This window comes from Pelobates fuscus, chromosome 1 (genome assembly GCF_036172605.1).
Source record: "Pelobates fuscus isolate aPelFus1 chromosome 1, aPelFus1.pri, whole genome shotgun sequence".
Lineage (NCBI taxonomy): Eukaryota > Metazoa > Chordata > Amphibia > Anura > Pelobatidae > Pelobates > Pelobates fuscus.
Genome location: NC_086317.1, coordinates 64818707 through 64841274, shown reverse-complemented (window position 1 = coordinate 64841274; position 22568 = coordinate 64818707). Strand labels below are relative to the sequence as shown.

General features: G+C 43.2%; 1 protein-coding gene across 1 annotated transcript in view; it reads left to right on the top strand.

Moving 5' to 3' along the window:
- The first annotated feature begins 3241 nt into the window (after positions 1–3241).
- The window catches only part of ACE2 (angiotensin converting enzyme 2), a 118145-nt gene continuing 98818 nt past the window's right edge, over positions 3242–22568 (top strand). Inside the window, exon 1 of the mRNA XM_063449146.1 lies at positions 3242–3649. Coding sequence (XP_063305216.1) covers positions 3461–3649 — 189 coding nt within the window. The 5' untranslated portion in view covers positions 3242–3460. The remainder of the gene's footprint in view (positions 3650–22568) is intronic.

Genomic DNA, 22568 nt, shown 5'->3' with positions numbered 1-22568 from the left:
AACAGGACCCTAACACACATACACAAACACCCTCACACACAGCACACAAACAGCACCCTCACACACAAACCGCACCCTCACACACAGCACACTACCAGCACCCTCACCCACATAGCACACTACCAACACCCTCACACACACATCACACTAACAGCACCCTCACATACACACACACACAGCACCCTTACACACACAGCACCCTCACACAGCGCACTAACAGCACACACACACACACAAACAGCAGTATATGTATGTGTGTGTATGTGTATATATATATATACATATATATATATATATATATATATATATATATATATATATATATATATACGGCGTGTGTTTGTGCTTTAGGGTGCACACCCTAATGCAATAGGCTGCGCACGCCTATGGGTCTATGTAGGATTTTGCGGGATCCTCCATAGACAATGCCTGAATCCCACAGCCTATATTTGTGACAGCTGCTGGGATTGGACAAAAATTGACATGGGAGCTTCACCTATTGTCAACCTTAGGCTTTACCATAAGACAAAGTTGTCCCTAAAAGAAACCCAAAGTTTGTCTTTGACTTTTGTCTTATAGTATCTTTGGATTGAAATTCCAAGGCAGTCTTAATCAGTATTTCGTAAAGAATATATCTTTCTGAAGTACTAAAAAGTGACAGATCTATTTTAAATTCCCCACAGATTGAGAGTGGACTATAATTAAATTTAATAGAAAATATGACCACGTTAAGCAAGAAATAGTGAGCTAATGAAATAAGACAATCAGGAAATTAAGTGGTATCTTTGCCTTGGCACATGGTAACTTTGGTCACATAGTTATGAACGGGAACAAAGAAAATGGAGATTAAGTAATCTGTGACATTTGTGGGCTGAAATCCAACAAGGTACAGGACACAATCGAATTGCAAGAAATTAATTCCCAGTCATTAAGTAGGTCACGGCAACAGAGCTGATGTTTAGATCCAATAGAATAAGCAACAGATTTGCTAGGAATGGGCTGATACCTTCATTGTGGAGCTATGGAAATCTTGTACAGTTTCAGCAATCCTACTTGCAAACTAGTTGAGTCTGTGTGTGTTTTTCTTCCTGATCGTTTTTAGTAAACTGTTTTCACGTAGGTTTCTAAATAATATAGACTATCTACCTTTGACATAGCTACGTTTCAAATACACAGCAATGATCTGTGATCAGACATTTTCCAAACGTGCAACCACTCTTTCTGTATATGGAGTTTTGTGGTCTATAAACAGAGTTAAAGGGGTGTTAAGGCTGTGCCAGTTATTGAATTATATGTATCTCTCTGTAACCTGATAATTGACCTGAATGTGCCAACTGCTGGTGAATATGTCAACCTTTTCCACAAGACCAATGACCTAAAGCTGTGCTTATGGCTGGTAAACAGGGATCACTCTTTTAAAGTACTTAAAGGGATACCCAAGGCGAGATTTATTTTAAAATGTATTCTAAAGTTTTAAACGTGGGAAATCACCATGGAAACAAGTGGAACCAGCAGGCACATTTCACAGGTCATTCCTCCACTTTTAATTTTTTTTTTCAATGGACACTTTGATGAATCTCCCACAACATGTTTCATGCATTATTGTACAAATACATTACAACATGTGAAAACAATAATTAAAAATAATGAAAACTTATGAAGATCTCCCATGTGTTCTGAGTTTAAATAATAACGCTTTGCAGCATCTGAAGTGATCTCTCACCAAATCACAAAGTGACTAATACTCACATTACTTTCTATTGCACTGCTGACTGTTTTGCAAACTTTTCAGCAAATGCAGTGCAACTGTCCTTTTATAGGGGGTGAGCTATCCTAAAATAAAGAAAATATGGACACATATCTATAGTTAATTTCAGAAACAAAATTATGTAAAAAATATTTTTTTACAACATCTTAGAATTATAAAATAATAATAAAAATATATAAATGTATAGTGGGCACTATAGCCACTCAAACATATTCGCTTAATGAATCAGTTTGATCATCCCCCGGCAGTCTCACTGCTCCATTATCTGCCCTTTAAAAGTGAAATCACTTTGTTTATGCAGCACTTGTCATACCTCCCTGCATGTGACTTGCCCAGCCTTCCTAAACACTTCCTGTAAAGTGAGATCTAATGTTTACACTTCCTTTATTGCATAGTTTGTTTAATTTAGAATTTACTATCTCCTGCTCTATTAAATAGCTTGATAATCTCATGTGTGTGATTAAAGTTCAATATATAGAGCTGGAGAGTAAAAAAAAATCTAAAGCAAGTTAATATCTGATTGAAAATTAAACCAATTTTTTTTTTTTCATTCAGGCTGTTTTAGTCACAGGCAGAGCAGGTGTGGCTAGGGCTGCATAAACAGAAACAAAAGTGACTGAACTCTTAAATGCAGAGAATTGAGCAGTGTGAGACTTTAGAGGTATGATCTGTACACCTAAACTGCTTCATTAAACTATAGTTGTTTTGGTGACTATAGTGTCCCTTTAATTCTTAACCAAAGGATAGAGTCTGATTTTTTGGGAGGTGTTCGCTGCCTGCTCATAATTATTTTTGTCATCTTGTTCTCTAGAAAACCTGGATTAAAAATACAGGATATACCAAAGATAAAGCATTACATAGGCCTATTCGCCCATGTTTGTGCTGTCTAAGCCAAGGGCAGTGTCATTTCTGCCATTTTATTGGGTGCCAGAGCTTTATATAATCTGAAGATTCTACAGGATGAAGAAACACCCATTACAGTGTAATGATTTACTGTTACAAGTTGCAGTGTAGTGTAGAATCCCAGAGATCAATGCAGTATCATGACAACGGATATTATTTCCTGATTCAAGACATTCATTTTTTTTTTTTTTTTTTACTTTTTGGAAGGAAAACACAATTTCTCTGTTTACGTTGCAGAGTTCTTGCTCAATCTCTGAATAATTAAAATTCTCCCTGCTGATATGTGGCCAAAACCTCATCAGTTTTCACTAGAACCACATGTTATGAAAAATCCTCTTGAACTGACCTAATTGTGACAGTGTAAATAATGGATGTTTACAGAACGCATATTTGTCTTTTGTTGGAGAAAGCCTTACAGACTATTGTACTACTAATATTGTCAATCGAACGCAGGCTACAAATGGATTAAGAAACATTCAATCATTATCAAGTGCGATTGTTTGTAGATAAACTGGACAGAAACTGTCAGTGAACCGACATATGACCTCATTATAACGTGATTTCCTTCAGAAATACATAAATCTGTTTTCCTTTCTGTAATAGTACTGATAAGGAGGATAGTGTTATCATGACAATAAAACCATTTTATCCAAACAAGACAAGCACTTCCTGATTTGAACTTTGACAACCTGTACTGAGAAGTTCAAAGGCTGAAGATACAGGCTTGGATATTCAAGAATTCTGTAAAGGACATTATTCAGTTGGCTGAATCTTGGCTCAGAGAGAAAGATGTCGAGTCTTCTTTGGCTTTTTTGTGCCTTGGTTATTTTCGACAGTGGTGCCACTCAAAGTGTTACTGAACAAGCTTTACAATTCCTGGAGCGGTTCCAGATAGTAGGAGAACCTCTGTACCATGAAGCAGCAGTTGCACAATGGGAATATAACACTAACATCACAGACGAGAATGCTCAAAAAATGGTAAGCTGTATCTTACCGCTTTAATAATAAAAATAAAATAAAATAGACAGACAGACAGATACGATATCCCGTGTTAGGTAAAAGATTCCAAAGCCAGGGTTCTAATGCGCCTAATGATTATTATTATTTTTTTTATGAATGTTTTAGATCTGTTTGTAAAGAAAAAAATCTATTATATAAGTTACATGTACATATTTTGTGGAATAAGTAAGGGGTTGCCGCTGAAAGAGAACTTTTCTTGAAGGAGATTATAGTTTCGACAGGTGTATATTAATGATACAGAAACTACCAATTTGAAATGTTAATCTTTTTATCCTTTTGCACTTGCTAAAATATAAAAAAATAAAATAATATATATGTATATGTATATATATATATATATATATATATATATATATATATATATATATATAAAGAAAGGAGAAAGTTCTTGAACTCACGCTATAATTCACCTTATGAACCGGGTGCTTAGCCAGGGCTTGATTATCCAAAGTATCCAACAAGGTAGCAGCACTCACGGAGTTATTAAAAAATCTAATCTTTATTGTAGCATTTAAAATGAGATCGACGTTTCAGTCCAACAAATAGGACTTTCCTCAGGATCAAACACGTGTTTGATCCTGAGGAAAGTCCTATTTGTTGGACGTGTTTGATCCTGAGGAAAGTCCTATTTGTTGGACTGAAACGTCGATCTCATTTTAAATGCTACAATAAAGATTAGATTTTTTAATAACTCCGTGAGTGCTGCTACCTTGTTGGATACTTTATATATATATATATATATATATATATATATAAATCGAACTCAACACAGTAGCTTCATTTTAGTAGTGTAAAACATATTAAATGCCAGTGAAATGGACAACGTTTCTGCTCTCTAGGATCTTTCTCAAGCTTGTAGAAAAATCTTGAGAATTAAAACAGATTTATTGTCATAGTAAACATCACATTTCCACTGTAGAAACAGTTGTGGAGTGTTTTTCTTGTATGTAGCATATCAATACAAATTGATGGAGGCTTGACTCCAGTACAGTACCGCTGTATTTTGATTTTGAAAACCCATGCTGATCCCTTTTATTTATTTTACACTGAATCTAACACAAAAAAAGAAAATGAAATGACCTTAATATCAATTAGGAAGGGTTAAGGTTCTGATCTTACCTGACTGTTTTACGGTAGCATCCATCTCCAAAATGTCTTGTTTTTCTTTGTCATTTAATGGTCTCTAATACCACTTTCACCCTGTACATAAGAAAATCAATTCTTTTACTTGACACAAAAAGCGTCCTCTAAAATTTTACTATAAATAATGTATATTTTGCACTTCCAAATGACTGCACATTATGTTGTGCAAGCTATGTAATTGCATACCTTGCAAACGTAATTACCTGCTCTACTCGGCCTCATTAAGCAATAGGCATGTGTATGGGAAAAATTTTCGTTTCGGTTCGGCATTCCAAAATTCGGGACTTCGGCAATTCGGAACTTCGGAACTTCGGCAACTTCGGAAATTCAGTAATTTTGGAACTTCGGGACCTCGGCAATTCGGCACTTTGGAACGTCTCTTCCAGCCGCTTGGTAGATAACTCCCTAATTCCCACGGTGGCTGCTCACTGTTAACATTTTTTTTAAAAATGGGGGGGCTATTTTCCCACGCTGTGTAATTTGACTCATAACTCTCTGATTGGTTACTTAATCCACCAATCAGAGAGTTATGAGTCAAATTACACAGCATGGGAAAATTCCAAAGAACTTTCTCACATTGTGTAAAATGACACAGAGCACTCTGATTGGTGGATTTCAAACCAACCAATCAGAGTGCTGTGACAGGTAAATGTAGAGACTTACCTGTCAGTCTCTTCATTTACCTGTCAGAGCACTCTGATTGGATGGCTTAAACCCACCAATCAGAGTGCTCTAAACCTAATTGCAGGGCGGGGGAAGGCTTATAAAGCCTTCCCCCGCCCTGTAGAGCATAGTCTGTGCGGAGCCCTCGCCGGGTGAAGAAGGATTCTTTTTTTGCGGTCGTTTTTTTTTTTTTTCAAGTGCGTCGGTTATTATGGCTTTTTATTTGGCCTTTTTTGGGTCTGAAAAAATAAGATTTTAGAAGAAAGTAAACATCAAATGGTAAGCTTTTTTTTCAGGTACTTAGTTAAATGGTCCCCCCTCATTATTTTTAGGGTGAGGGGGGTAGGTAGGGGTTTGGGGACCTCTAGTCACCTGGGGGAGGGGGGGTTATTTTTTTTTTTATTTAGGGCCCCCACCCACCGCTCAGGGGTGGGGGCCAGGGGGGAGGACTTTGCGTCCTCCCCCCTCATTCTAATTTAGGGCCCCCACATTAGGAAGTAATTCATATTCGGCCCGAAACAAATTGCACAACAATTTACCTTGATAGTGGTGTTACTTAGCTCATATGGAAGGGTCTATATATTCCAGAGAGTTAAAAGAAATTAAAAACAAAGTAAAAAATCATTACCATTTTTAAAAAAAAGTTTACCAAAGAATCAAAAAAAGTATGCAAACAGAATTTATAATAAATAGTTAAGGATACAAGCTTGTACCTATTTAAGTAGAAGTGGAAGGGGAGACAGTTTCATACTTTATCAGCAAACAATAACAATAATTATTTGTCTGATATTATAAAGAATAATTCAGATTTTCCAGACAAGGTAAATCTATGCTGCTGTACAAACGCCGGTCTCGAAGTGATTACTTTTTAAAGTATGATATCTACATGAGTAATTAAAAAGTATACAAAAATCCTATTTAAAATAAAACCATACTCACTTGTACAGCTCCTGATTTTTGTGCAAGGCAGTGCATCATCAGCCTTGAGCTCCTTATTCCAGGAAGTAGCATGGCCAGTCGATTCTCGTCTATGGATTCTGAATTTTTGGGCATACTTAACCAAAGCGAAGCAGTGATGAGTTATTTTTCCTCTTCTTAAAGAGATAAAAAATGGTACAGAAACTAGCCTACACACAGATAGCTGGCCTCTGTGTTTTAATCATCTATACATCTTTCAAACTGCCTGATTGTCTGCACAATATATAGGATGATGGGACAGGCTAGAGGATGTCCAAGTGCGCAGCATTATTTTTGCTCGGAGCAATGGTTTCTAGGACTTGCAGTTTAGCTATTGGCTTTTCACTATTAAACGTTTGTATCTGTAAGGAGCGAGGAACAGAAAGTAAGCTAATACATGATGTATGGAGGTACAGTAACAAATACAAAGGAATAATTTAAGAATGGTGGAGGTGGGATAGATAGAGCAGGTTTAAGACCCAGATTACTGCAAAAAAACAAAACATTTTTGTTTAGAAAATAATGATAATGACATAGATGTTGTAGGCCTTCCAACTATCCCAATTTTGGCAGGACAGATCCAATTTTCTGGTCTTGTCCTGACGATCCAACTTCGTTCCCTGGTGTCCCACTTTTGGGGACACGAGGGAACTGTCCACAACAAGCATAGCTCAAGCACATCAATAGATGCACAGGCACTATATTTAGGGCACTAGGACCTTGCAGGAAGCACTGACACAGTGCTTTCTGTAGGATTTAGTGGGCTGACCTTAGAAGCTGGTCTGCCATTAACTCAGGCAAAGCCGCCCCCTTTCATGGCCTGTCCCCTTTACCCTCACCTATCGGTGTCCTCTTTCTTGGGACGCCACAGTTGGGAGATATGATGTTGTGTTGGTATGATGTTGTCTGGACTGTACATTTATTTTTTTTTCTTCACAGAAAATGTTTACCACAATTTCAATCTTGTTAAAATCATACAGGTACATGAAATAGGTCATTAATAGTTTAGACAACCTTTTATTAAATATGCTTTATAGAAATAATGATGTGACCCCTTAAGTCCTTGCCTAGCTTGATATTTCATTTTTTGCTGTTGTTGTCAATCTTTGTTTTTATTGTGGTATAGATTATGCATAACATGCATTAGAACCTATGTGACATTTTCATTTTATATCATCAACATTGCTAGCCTAATCAAGGAACTTGTGGGTTACGTAGATAAGGTCACTGAATAGACAACTACTTTTATATGAAGGGAGAACAAGTTAGGTATGTGGGATACACCTGCTATAGAGTTTACACGCTAGACACATGGTTCATCGGGCGAGATAGATTCAAAATATGCAATATAAGAGGTTTGCTCCATGGAGTATCAGGTTTGAATTGCTAGGATGGCGTATCATTGGATATACAAGGTAGGCTATTTTTACAGGCGTGTCCACTAAGATACGATATGCATGTGTCGAATCAACTAATATATCTAAGAGAAACAAAATCAAAAGCAATTTGTTACCCATTTCTGAACCTATTATAAATCAGGCACCTGGTTCGCATGCCTCGCTTAACATACTCTATTCACGATTAGGCTATGGAGCTAGCAGGGGTATGAGCTTGTCATAGAGCAGGCGGTTTGGTATTATACCACTGAGGCCTGTGAGAGTACCAGACCAGCTCGGGTTATTAAATACAGGCCGGTGGCTGCGGTACTTAGCTAGGAGGGGGGTGACTTTTTGTCCTAGGGGCATCATAGCTTATGTTAACTGAGAGAAAAGGCAACAGGCCAAAATACAACATTAAAACAGGCTTATTTAGTGATTTGTGTGTGCGGGTGCGCTGCTGGAGTTCAGCTGGTCTATGTCCCCTTGTGCCTGCCGGGCATTCAGCCAATTCCCTTGTGAGGTTTCCCTTTCAGGTAGTTAGACAGTTCGTGCCATGGGTGATAAGATTCTTGTCCTCTCACTTTGTCTTTCCAGCTTCCAGTTCTGTGCGATCTGGGCACCGTTGTTTGCTGCCAGGTGGTGACGTTGCAAGGTCTCTGTACCTTGAGTCTTTGGCCCAAGGGCTTTGTGGAAGCCCTGACCTGAAGTCCATTGCTCCCATCATCAGGATCATGGGCCTTAGGGTCTTACGAATTGTGAATAGATCCCTGGGTGTATGGACGGCGGTGGGGAGTTGTCTCCCTTTGGGCCCCCAGCTTGGAAGAAGAGCGGGCAAGGTTACCTGCTTTGACACTCATTTGTGTTGCTTGAGGTGGGGGTGGACATGTGCTCTGCTGTGGGGATTTTGCTGGTTTAGGTGGTTGACTGGCTACGATGGTGTCCTGATGGGGCTGTGAGGCGGCAGTTGGTAACATCACCCGAGGTTTGTTGGCTAGTCGGTACCATAATTGCTGACATATTGTCTCAAACCTGTCATTGAAGGATTTAAGCCACTCCTGTGTCTCTGTGCTGAGTAGCTTTTGTTGTGTTTCCCATTTGGTGGACATTTTGGATTAGCCTTGCCCAGTGGGGACCGGGATAACCTCCACCAGTCTTCGGGGGGGAGATCGGGGTATGTGGCAAATCCTACGTATAGCTGTGCCGCGTGGTCCGGGCTATCGGCCGGTTCGCCCTTCTGTCAGCGACGGTATGCCGCAGCGGGTCTCCGTGTGGGATCTTCAGCAGGTGAGTTGCTCCAGTAGCGTGAGCTTCCCCCTGGGCTTCACGTAACTGTGTGTAGCTGGGTTGGGTTGTTGATGGAGCTGGCGGCCAGTTTTTCAGGCTAGTTTGGTGAGACAGTGCAGGAGCTCACTCGATTTGCAGCCAGCCGCCATAATGCCCAGCCCCCGCCCCCTTAATATTTCATTTTGTTGAGGTTCTGCTTGAGGCAATAGGATGTTATTGACTTAGTAGTAACCATGCCCTCAACATTGGCTTACTAAGAAGCGGGATGCATGTGGGAATGGGGTAAAGTGGGTGGACCAGCCAGAATCAATCAAATGTCAGGACCAGGAACTTATCTTACATGCAGTGAATAGGTCAGTACATAACAGTATCAGGAGAAAAATGGAAACTAGAGGCAAGTATTATCTGATGATATTACCCCCTCCACTAATGTGGACTTCAAAGCTTTTATGAGGGACTTAAGATAACTCCTCCGTACAGACCTTAAGGTTGTTGTATTACAAGAGTTACGCAAAAAAAACAATAAATTAGAACAAAAAGTCATAGGTTACAGAAATGAGGAGGAACAAAGGACAACCCAGGTCTAATACCAAAAATAAAACTATATTATTATAATTATTATTTATAAAGCACCAACGAATTCGGCAGCGCTGTACAATTGGTGGACTAACAGACAAGTATTTGTAACCAGACAAGTTTGACGCACAGGAACAGAGTGATTGAGGGCCCTGCTCAATGAGCTTACATGCTAGAGGAAGTGGGGTAAAGTGACACAAAAAGTAAGGGTAGGGTAGAAAAGTAGGTTGCTAGGATAGTGTTCATTGAGGGCTTAGTGTTTTGTTTTTAAGAGAGTTTAATTGATATGCTTTCCTAAAGAAGTAAGTTTTCAAAGATTTTTCGAAGGAGTGGAGATTGGGTGAAATTTTAACAGAGAGGGGAAGAGAGTTCCATAGGAATGATGCAACCCTGGAGAAGTCTTTAAGGTGAAGATCAGAGGTAGGAGTACGTACAGAGGTTAGACGTAAGTCTCCGGCAGAGCCTAGGGGCCTAGATGGGACATATTTGTATATTAGTGAGGATAAGTGGGTCACAACATCATTGTGTAGAGATTTGTAAGCAAGTGTCAGGATCTTAAATTGAAGAAACCACAATATAGCTCTGTATAGCAAGGGATTAGTATTTTATAATTAAAGTTTCACTATGGTCAAAATACTCAAAAGTGTATTACAACTTAAAGCGGCACTGTCATGCCGAATTCCGTTTTTTTTTAAACCCCCCTCCCGCCTCAACTACATCCAATCGACCCCCTAGTCACCCCCAAATGCCCCTATGCCCCTATGCCCCCCACATTACCTATTTTTTATTCTTTATTTTCTGCCCCGATCTATATTCAGGGCGCCGCCATCTTTGTGTGGGTAGGTGAAGTCCCTGTGGGGCACGTCATCTACCCACACTAGATAGCCCTGAGATTCCCGCACATGCCCAGTGAAACATCTGGACATGCGAACGGGAATTTCACCTATTCATTCATTCATCAGACAGACGAATGAATGAATAGAAAAAATCAGACGAACAAACTAACACTGTGTATCAGTGTTCGTTTGTTTGTTCGGTTTATTACAAGGAGGGAGCTACCGGCGTGCAGCTCCCTCCTTGCAATATGTAAAGACAGAAGCGGCAGGGAGCAGTGCTACCCACCACTTCATAAGCCCCCCCAGGTACCCTCCTCACTCTATGGGGGTCAATATGACCCCCATAATAGCACAAGGGAGATCAAAATCTCCCCAATGCCCCTACTCGCTATATCGCGAGTAGGGGCATGTCCACTAAACAGTGAGCAGCCTGTGGCTGCTCACTGTAAAAAAAAAAAAAAAAGGGTAATAAGGGGGGGACGGGGGACCTACTATCCTCCCCCGCCGGCCCCCACCCCTGGACGGCGGGTGGGGGCCATAATGGGAATTAGGGGGGACCTACTGTCCTCCCCTCAGGCCCCCACCCCTGGGCGGCGGGTGGGGGCCATAATAGTAATAAGGGGGGGAACCTACTGTCCTCCACCCCCCGGCCCCCACCCCTGGGCGGCGGGTGGGGGCCATAATAGTAATAGGGGGGGACCTACTGTCCTCCCCCCCCGGCCCCCACCCCTGGGCGGCGGGTGGGGGCCATAATAGTAATAAGGGGGGGGGACCTACTGTCCTCCAGCCCCCGGCCCCCACCCCTGGGCGGCGGGTGGGGGCCCTAATGGTAAAAGGGGGGGACGACCTACTGTCCTCCCCCCCGGCCCCTGGGTGGTGGTGGGGGCCATAATAGTAATGGGGGGGGATCTACTGTCCTGCCCCCACCCCTGGGCGGTGGGTGGGGGCCATAATGATAATGGGGGGGGACCTACTGTCCTCCCCCCGCCCCCACCCCTGGGCGGCGGGTGGGGGCACTAAGTAAATCCCCCCCCATCAAGGTGACTAGGGGTGCCCAAGCCCCTAGTCACCCACCCCCCACCCAAATAAAAATGCCCCTACCTACCCCCCTCATCCTAAAAAATAGTGAGGGGGGAATAAAATTGCTAACCTGTAAAGTAAAATTAAACTTACCATTCGACGTCTTCTTTTTTCTAAAATCTTCATTTTCTTCAGCCCCAAAAAAGGCCAAATAAAAAACCATCATAGCCGTCGAACTAAAAATAAAATAAAAAACCCGAGCGCCAAAAAAAAAACCGGACGAAAAAGAAAAAACCCGAGCGCACAAAAAAATAATCCATCTTCACCCATGGAGGGCTCCGCGCAGACTGAGCTCCGCAGGGCGGGGCAAGGCTTATAAAGCCTTGCCCCGCCCTGCAATTAGCCTAAGAACACTCTGATTGGTGGGTTTAAGCCAATCAGAGTGCTCTTTGTCGTTTTACAAGCGTGGGAAAGTTCTTTGGAATTTTCCCCCGCTTGTAAAATGACACAGAGCACTGTGATTGGATGGCTTGAAATCCATCCAATCACAGTGCTCTGTGTCATTTTACAAGCGTGGGAAAGTTCTTTGGAATTTTCCCACGCTTGTAAAATGACACAGAGCACTGTGATTGGATGGCTTGAAATCCATCCAATCACAGTGCTCTGTGTCATTTTACAAGCGTGGGAACATTCCAAAGAACTTTCCCACGCTTGTAAAATGACACAGATCACTGTGATTGGATGGATTTCAAGCCATCCAATCACAGTGCTCTGTGTCATTTTACAAGCGTGGGAAAATTCCAAAGAACTTTCCCACGCTTGTAAAATGACACAGAGCACTGTGATTGGATGGATTTCAAGCCATCCAATCACAGTACTCTGTGTCATTTTACAAGCGTGGGAAAATTCCAAAGAACTTTCCCACGCTTGTAAAATGACACAGAGCACTGTGATTGGATGGATTTCAAGCCATCCAATCACAGTGCTCTGTGTCATTTTACAAGCGTGGGAAAATTCCAAAGAACTTTCCCACGCTTGTAAAATGACACAGAGCACTGTGATTGGATGGATTTCAAGCCATCCAATCACAGTGCTCTGTGTCATTTTACAAGCGTGGGAAAATTCCAAAGAACTTTCCCACGCTTGTAAAATGACACAGATCACTGTGATTGGATGGCTTGAAATCCATCCAATCACAGTGCTCTGTGTCATTTTACAAGCGTGGGAAAATTCCAAAGAACTTTCCCACGCTTGTAAAATGACAAAGAGCACTCTGATTAGCTTAAACCCACCAATCAGAGTGTTCTTAGGCTAATTGCAGGGCGGGGCAAGGCTTTATAAGCCTTGCCCCGCCCTGCGGAGCTCAGTCTGCGCGGAGCCCTCCATGGGTGAAGATGGATTATTTTTTTGTGCGCTCGGGTTTTTTCTTTTTCGTCCGGTTTTTTTTTGCGCTCGGGTTTTTTATTTTATTTTTAGTTCGACGGCTATGATAGTTTTTAATTTGGCCTTTTTTGGGGCTGAAAAATGAAGATTTTAGAAAAAAGAAGACGTCGAATGGTAAGTTTAATTTTACTTTACAGGTTAGCAATTTTATTCCCCCCTCACTATTTTTTAGGGTGAGGGGGGTAGGTAGGGGCATTTTTTATTTGGGTGGGGGGTGGGTGACTAGGGGCTTGGGCACCCCTAGTCACCTTGATGGGGGGGGGGAATTTACTTAGTGCCCCCACCCGCCGCCCAGGGGTGGGGGCCGCGGGGGGCAGTAGGTCCCCCCCCCTTATTACTATGATGGCCCCCACCCGCCGCCCAGGGGGGGGACAGTAGGTCCCCCCCCCCTCTTATTACCATTATGGTCCCCACCCGCCGGCCAGGGGTGGGGGCCGGGGGGGAGGACAGTAGGTCCCCCCCCCACTACTATTATGGTCCCCACCCGCCGCCCAGGGGTGGGGGCCGGGGGGGGGAGGCCAGTAGGTCCCCCCCTCTTATTACCATTATGGCCCCCACCCGCCGGCCAGGGGTGGGGGCCGGGGGGGAGGACAGTAGGTCCCCCCCCTACTACTATTATGGCCCCCACCCGCCGCCCAGGGGTGGGGGCCGGGGGGGGAGGACAGTAGGTCCCCCCTCTTATTACCATTATGGCCCCCACCCGCCAGCCAGGGGTGGGGGCCGGGGGGGGAGGACAGTAGGTCCCCCCCCTACTACTATTATGGCCCCCACCCGCCGCCCAGGGGTGGGGGCTGGAGGGGGGGAGGACAGTAGGTCCCCCCCCTCTTATTACCATTATGGCCCCCACCCGCCGGCCAGGGGTGGGGGCCGTGGGGGAGGACAGTAGGTCCCCCCCCTACTACTATTATGGCCCCCACCCGCCGCCCAGGGGTGGGGGCCGGGGGGGAGGACAGTAGGTCCCCCCCCCCCTTTATTACCATTATGGCCCCCACCCACCGCTCAGGGGTGGGGGCGGGGGGGGGGGGACAATAGGTCTCCCTCCCTTATTTTACTTTACGGCCCCCATCCGTCGTTTAGGGGTGGGGGGCAATATTTTTTTTTTTTTTACAGTGAGCAGCCACAGGCTGCTCACTGCTTACTAGACATGCCCCTACTCGCGGTATAGCGAGTAGGGGCATATTATTTACTAATACCAAGTCATTTTTACTTAGTGTCAGTAAATTTGGCTGAAAGACCAATTTAGGTCTTTCAGCCTTTTAGTAGATAGCTCCCTGATACCGTGGGAATTAGGGAGTTATCTACTAAGCGGCTGCAAGATGCAGCCACGGCAATGAATAGGATCGGAGTTTCATTCATTTGAATGAAATTCCGATCCGAACAAAGTACCGAATTGCATCCTAACACCAATGGAGAAACAGTGCTCATTCTGTTAGGATGCAATTCGGCAGTTTTGCCGGCGTTCTGTCTAAGTGACAGGACGTTCGGCAATACTGACAGGAAGCATTGTGGGAACTGGGAGGAAAGCTAGGGATCATGGGAAAATTGGTCTGACCAGCGGAAATGAAGCACACTTTGCTCCTCCGCTGGTCAGAGCTGGTCAAGCGGAGGAATCCTCCATAAGACAGAGTCCCTACTTTGTCTTATGATTTTAAAGAAAACTAAAGAAGACAGGAAGAAAAGAATAACAGATCCCGAGAGAGGGGGAGAAGAGGAAGAGATTGAGGAAAGGTAAGTTCGGCATGACAGTGCCGCTTTAAATGTTCCATGAGGAACCATGACACCTGAGAGATGTATGCAGCGGAATCAGAAACAGAGCAGTATTAAAGGGTTACTCCAACTACCATGACAACTTCAGTGTTTCTGCACATCTCTTCTCCATTTTGGCTTTATTTTTGTTAAATAAATCATGACACGGTGCACATTTTAGAGTGGCCTTTTATTGTGGCCAGCCTAAGGCACACCTGTGCAATAATCATGCTGTCTAATCAGCTTCTTGATATGTCACACCTGTGAGGTGGATGGTTTAGCTCGGCAAAGGAGAAGTGCTCACTAACACAGATTTAGACAGATTTGTGGACAATATTTGAGAGAAATAGGCCTTCTGTGTACATAGAAAAAGTCATAGATCTTTGAGTTCAGCTCATAAAAAATGGGGTCAAAAACAAAAGTGTTGCGTTTATAGTTTTGTTCAGTATATATATATCTCTATATATATATACAGACACACAGAGTTATAAAACATGTATGTATATATATAAATATCCAAAAAATACCGGCACTCTAGGCTTTGTTCATCCGATTTATTTTTGGTGAATCCAAAGATGTCAACATTTCAGCTCCCGGTCGGAGCTTTCATCAGGACACATGAGTGCAAGAGGTTGATCTGTTTGGTATATATATATATATATATATATATATATATATACACACATACATATACATACATATATATATATATATATATATATATTCAGCACAGGAATCCTTGCCTAAGAATTGATTGGCATGTGGGAGAAAGCCCTATTTTTAATTAGTTTTTCTCTCCCAATCTATGCAATGGCTAGTAATACTGTGGCAAACCTAGCCACTTCTGGACACTTAGGGTGAATATTCCATTAACTGTTGCTATGTTCGTTTTATATGCAGTGTGTAGCATTTGTCGGATATTATATCAGTTATGTTTTTTTTTTATGTAAAACAGTACATTCTTGCACAATTATCTCTCCTGTACAGCAAGGCATGATGGGAAACAGCCTTGCAGGCTAAGTTCCCCACACAGTCCTCTGTAGTAAAACCCCTGCAATGTCATTCAGGAAACCCCTTGCATGGGGACTTGCATAAATACTGTGACCATGGAATAAAATGACAGTTGACAGTTGGCTCCCAGACTATGTGTTGTCTAGTCCTTGGGGAAGAGGGATTATTAATATGCTGCCTGTGTTTTACCTGCTTTATCCTGACTACCAGCAGAGATACCATCAGGGCCGGATTAACATAGATGGAGCTGCAGCTCCAGGCCCAGGCCCTAGGCCCATTGTAAAAAAAAAAAAAAAAAAAAAAATTCTTTTTTTTTTTACAGACTACTCTTAGGTTTACCAACTGACTGGTATTTTAAGGCACAACTGGTATTGGAGGCTGCCTGGCCATGACGGTACTGCAGTAATACCGGCAATACAAATATTTTTCTCCGTATAAACGGAGATTACTCTGCAATACCAGCACCGGCCAGTAGGGGTCACTGTGTGTGGAGAGAGGCAGGGATAGGAAGTTACATATATACATATATACACACGTTTTATAACTGCCCCCCCCTACTTTTGTCCCTGGCCCGTTATGTGCCCTCCCTAAGTATGAATCCTGGAGACACCACTGGTAATATGTCATGTGTTGTTGTTCACCTGGGGTTGTGTTTACCTAATTTTAAGACCTTCTAAGGAATATATGATTGTTATATGTGCTCATATGTAAAACCATAGAATTGAAAGAGCGTGTACTTTCTTTTCCCATGACTGTATACATATGTAACCAGACAATAATAAACATAGCACATATGATATGGTCGATTTCGATACAATTTCATTCGGATTACAAGCCTGTTTAAATCTGTATATTTTCCTTATTTCATTCATTTTAGAACAATAAAAAATAGGTACAGAATCAAATCAACTGCATCCTTATCAAAATAATTCTTTGACACTTGGCAGAACAGTTAGCAAATTTCCACACAACTATAATAAAATAAGCCTGGCTTACAACCAAGACAGGAACATAATTGGTAATTAATCGTTTACTCGTGCTAAAAACAACCATCCTGTACTTTCCACGATAAAGAGTCAGCATATTATACTAAAGATTGCAATTTCACAAGCTGTAACTCTGGAAAATATTAACTCAAATTATGAATCTGCAACATGCCTTTCTTTCATTGATAATTTACAGCATGCTAATAGATAACAGCAACATCACAAACGGTTTAAATACACCCAACACTTTTAGAATCTAGTTGTTCTACAGTTAGAATTGTCCAAAAAGTAAAGACCTACAAGAACTGTGAAAGCGTTTTCTTTACAATATATGCCGTTGCCATTATTTAAATCACTTTTTAGCAAGGTAGTTATGATAGGTTCGCCTTTCCATAAATCCCCCCTAAAATATTACATTATTTATCAGAAAGATACATGATACAGTTATATCAATGTACAGTTTTGAGATATCAACCCACCAATCCTCGGGGCTATCACCACCATTTCCCCATGTCTTTGTGGGTGTTACACTTCTGTAACACCCGCGCTCCATCGGCTCTCTTCTTTCATTTGTCCTGATTGGGGATGCTTCACAAAGTCAGAAATACCTCATTTGTGTATCTGACATATGGCTTCATTGTCATTGTTTCTATGCTCCTTAGCATGTAATAGCAGCATTAGCTTGGAAGCTAGTCACATTTGGAGAACAGAAGAACTTTGGAATTTCTGCTCAGTTCTGTTGGTCACAAATTCTTCAGCACAGGAATCCTTGCCTAAGAATTGATTGGCATGTGGGAGAAAGCCCTATTTTTAATTAGTTTTTCTCTCCCAATCTATGCAATGGCTAGTAATACTGTGGCAAACCTAGCCACTTCTGGACACTTAGGGTGAATATTCCATTAACTGTTGCTATGTTCGTTTTATATGCAGTGTGTAGCATTTGTCGGATATTATATCAGTTATGGTTTTTTTTTATGTAAAACTGTATATTTTGCTGTACGGAGAGATAATGTGAGTAACAGTACATTCTTGCACAATTATCTCTCCTGTACAGCAAGGCATGATGGGAAACAGCCTTGCAGGCTAAGTTCCCCACACAGTCCTCTGTAGTAAAACCCCTGCAATGTCATTCAGGAAACCCCTTGCATGGGGACTTGCATAAATACTGTGACCATGGAATAAAATGACAGTTGACAGTTGGCTCCCAGACTATGTGTTGTCTAGTCCTTGGGGAAGAGGGATTATTAATATGCTGCCATGTGTTTTACCTGCTTTATCCTGACTACCAGCAGAGATACCATCAGGGCCGGATTAACATAGATGGAGCTGCAGCTCCAGGCCCAGGCCCTAGGCCCATTGTAAAAAAAAAAAAAAAAAAAAAATTCTTTTTTTTTTTACAGACTACTCTTAGGTTTACCAACTGACTGGTATTTTAAGGCACAACTGGTATTGGAGGCTGCCTGGCCATGACGGTACTGCAGTAATACCGGCAATACAAATGCAAATATTTTTCTCCGTATCAACGGAGATTACTCTGCAATACCAGCACCGGCCAGTAGGGGTCACTGTGTGTGGAGAGAGGCAGGGATAGGAAGTTACAGCATCTCCCTGCCTCTCTCTTCTCACTGATCCGCGAGAGTCCAGACAGCAGCTCCCAGCCTGCAGAGACAGACTACAGCTCAGGTATGTGAAGGATGGGGGGAAAGGCAGCAGGGAGACATGTGGACACATGTCTCTCAGTGTCCCCATATCTCTCAGTGTCCCCATGACTCCCAGCCAGTGTCTGTGTCCCCATGTCTCCCAGTTTCCCTATGACTCCCAGACAGTGTCTCCGTGTCCCCATGTCTCCCAGTGTCTGTGTCCCCATGTCTCTGTGTCCTTAGTGTCCCAATGTCTCCCAGTGTCCCCAAATGTCTCAGTGTCCCCATGTCTATGTCCACAAGTGCCCCATGTCTCCCATTGTCCCCAAGTGTCTGTGTCCCCATGCCTCCCAGCCAGTGTCCCTAGTGTCTGTGTCCCTATGTCTTTCAGTGTCCCTAGTGTCTTAGTTTCCCCAAATGTCTGTGTCACCATGGCTCCCAGTGTCCCCTAGTCTCCCAGTATCTGTGTCCCCTTGTCTCTGTGTCCCCTTGTCTCTGTGTCCCCATGTCTCCCAGTGTCCCTAGTGTCTCAGTGTTCCCATGTCTCTCAGTGTCTGTATCCCCATGTCTCTATGTCCTTAGTGTCCCCATGTCTCCCAGTGTCCCCAAATGTCTGTGTCCCCATGTCTATGTCTCCCAGTGTCCCCATGTCTCTGTGTCCCCATGTCTCTGTGTCCCCATGTCTCTGTGTCCCCATGTCTCTGTGTCCCCATGTCTCTCAATGTCCCCATGACTCCCAGCTAGTGTCTGTGTCCCCATGTCTCTGTGTCCCCATGTCTCTCAGTGTCCCCATGACTCCCAGCTAGTGTCTGTGTCCCCATGTCTCCCAGTGTCCCTATGTCTCCCAGCCAGTGTCCCTAGTGTCTCAGTGTCCCCATGTCTCCCAGTGTCTGTGTCCTTAGTGTCCCCAAATATCTCAATGTCCCCATGTCTATGTCCAAAAGTGCCCCATGTCTCAGTGTCCCCAAGTGTCTGTGTCCCCATGCCTCCCAGTCATTGTCCCTAGTGTCTGTGTCCCCATGTCTCCTAGTGTCTGTGTCGCCATGTCTGTGTCCCTAGTGTCTGTCTCCTCATTTCTCCCAGTGTCCCCAAATGTCTGTGTCCTCATGTCTCCCAGTGTCCCCATGTCTGTATTCACAAGTGCCCCCATGTCTCCCAGTGCCCCCATGTCTCTCAGTGTTCCCGGGTCTCTCATTGTCCCCATGTCTCTCAGTGTCCCCTAGTATCCTAGTGACACAGGACACACTAAGACATGGGGACACTGGGAGAAATGGGGACACAGACACTGGGAGACTAGGGGACTGGGCGACATGGGGACATTGACACTGTGATACATAGGGACACTGATGCCAGGCTGGCCTTCCAATTATTTGGACAGACATGCCCTTTCTGGGCATGTTTGCCCCTTTTGGCAGTTCTGGTCACGTGATTCGCCCTTTTACCCTTTTACCCCGCCCATGGACACTGCTGTTATGGGGTATGGATTTACTTGAAAGATGAAAGCATTAATTAGATAAAGAGATTAGCATAGAGTATGTGTTTTCTTATAGCTGCATCCTTTGAGTTTCCCTCCAACACCAACTCCATCAGATACATGACTCTTGGGAGGTATGACTGTTTTAGTGTTTTTGGTCGATAAGTTTCTGTAATTAGGCCCCATCATAATTGTCAGCACCAGGCCCATTGGGCTCTTAATCTGGCCCTGGACATAACACACTGTATCTGGCGGCTGGCGCAGACAAAGGCTTTGAGCTCTTGCGGCCGCAGGGCAGGCGACCTACTGGGAAATTTCTCGGTATCCCGGTAGGCCAGTCTGGCCTTGCAGGGGCGTCAGGGAAGCTCATCAGAGCCGAACATTGACTTACAGGTGTAACTGATTTTTTAGCAGAGTTACATAGTTGCCTAGGTTTAACCCCTTCCCGACCATGGATGTACCAGGTACGTCTGACACCGGTATATATATACACCGGTCATGTATTATCTTACCTAGTTTTGTGTCATCTGCCAACAAAGACAAATTACTTTCAATTCCCACTTTAAGATTATTTATAAACAGATTAAAGAGAAGTGGACAGAGGACAGCATCCTGAGGCACTCAGCTCACCACTTTTGTCCAATTCAAATAATGTTCCATTTACAACTACTCTCTGCACTCTATCTTAAAGCCAGTGTTCTATCCAAGAACACAATTTTTAATCTAAACCAAGTGATTTCCGTTTTACTAATAACCGTTTGTTTGGAATTGTTTCAAATTTACTAGATCAAATCTACTGGATCGCCTCGATCTATTTTTCTACTAGCTTCTTCATTGAACGCAATTCAGTTTGTTTGGCATGACCTGTCTTATATAAAACCATGTTGATTCCTGCTAATGATATTACAGTTCAAAATGAATTATTTAAGTTCCCAACCACAGATGTTGAGCATCTCAGTCTGTAGTTTCTGGGTAGAGCTTTTGAACCCATTTAAATATAGGCACCACATCTGCTTTTCTTTAATCCAAGTTTTAGGGCCGGCTTTCTGGCCACACTGTTGCCTTGTTCTGGGGACCACTGAGTAAAGGGCTAAGCCTGTAAGTGCCTTTGAGTAAAGGGCTAGGCATGTAAGTACCTTTATATAGGTGGTAATGGGAGTCAGCACAGACAGTGAGATAAATATCTGCTGGAAGAGAAAAAGGGCAGAGGGATCAATACCTGCCTAGAAGACATGGTGGTTCTTGGGGGTTCTGTAACATTGATGGACAGCATTGTTCGACAGTTCTGGTTCCAAAAATGGGGGCTATACCACACACACACACTGGTATTGCAATTGCTCCTCCTGTAATCTGTCCGTGTGTCTGGTTCCGTGAACCATAAAGCATTTGATCCTAAAATGATGGTGCTGGCTCAGACGACCACAAGGGGTCTAGACTAAAATCAGACCTACATTGGCGGAAGGGGACTCTATGGTGTGAGGCATGGAAGCAAAGAGCTGCCGTGATGTGTACGTGAATTAGGTAGAGACACGTAGCGTCATTTCCCTGCTGGCCCTGAAGAATAAAGAATTAAAAAAAATGATTGCTACGGCATCCAAACAATGTCACGGTTTGAGTCTGTAAAGAGAATCTGTTATCACAATACAGGTATATAGCTAGGCAGGATTGGAACTATTGTATAATTGTGTGGGGAATGTGACAGTGGATAATATAGCTGGTTATTAGGATCTTAACAACTTTAATAATCTTCATTTTCTCTGTTTTTATGGTCTTTAGTTGTTTATTGAGCCCACAAGCCTTCCACGTGCACAGCCATGATTGATAACAGTATTTATCATCTAAAGAAAAAAAAAGTATTTTATTATCTTTCAATATCCAAGTGCGCATTATATCTGGAAAATACATAACCACAATCTTCTTTTTCTTGGAAAAACACAGCCAACTAGTCTTTGAATTAACTCGCCGTGAGCGGGTTAGGTATCAGTCAATTCTTTCTTTATCGGATCATATCATCAGCTTATTTTTGTTGCTACCAAAGTCCAGTACAACATTCACATTAATACACATAGAGCCATAAATAGTATCATTGTTTTTAATTTCCTCCTTTTATCTGCAACATAGATAAATGCAAATGTAAAATGCTCTATTTTTCCATGTGCATTGCTCATGTACATGCATGTGCACCTAGCAACACTAAGGGGAAATGAGTCCCAGCACATATGTACATGTGGGGCGTGCCAGGAAGGATGAACATGCTAACCTAGCAGTTGCTGTGGCGTACATACCGCAGTCGCAGGGGTCGCAGCTGCGACCGGGCTCGTCACTCCAGGGGACCCGGCCACCCTGCTGTCCCGTGACCGGGTGCCCGCCGCCATGTGTTGCGGCCCTGGGCTGCACGGCAAACCGCTGGGGCCGCACGTTAGGCTTGTTAGGGCCACCCGATGGAAATGAATTGATGACATCACAGCTGGGAGGAGGTGACTGCCCGTCACTCCTCCCAGCTATCAGAGAGAGCCCGTGTGGGAGGAAGGGGAGGGAGTCAGAGTGGGAACTCTGACTCCCATCAGCCTGAGCCACCACTGGATCCCAGTGAAAGTCACCCTCCTGCACCTAAAAGGTAGGAAACAGGAGGGTGACTTAAACATTTTGTATGTGTGTTTTTGTTTGTATGTATGTGTTTGACTGTGTGTGTGTCTGTATGTAACTATATATATATATA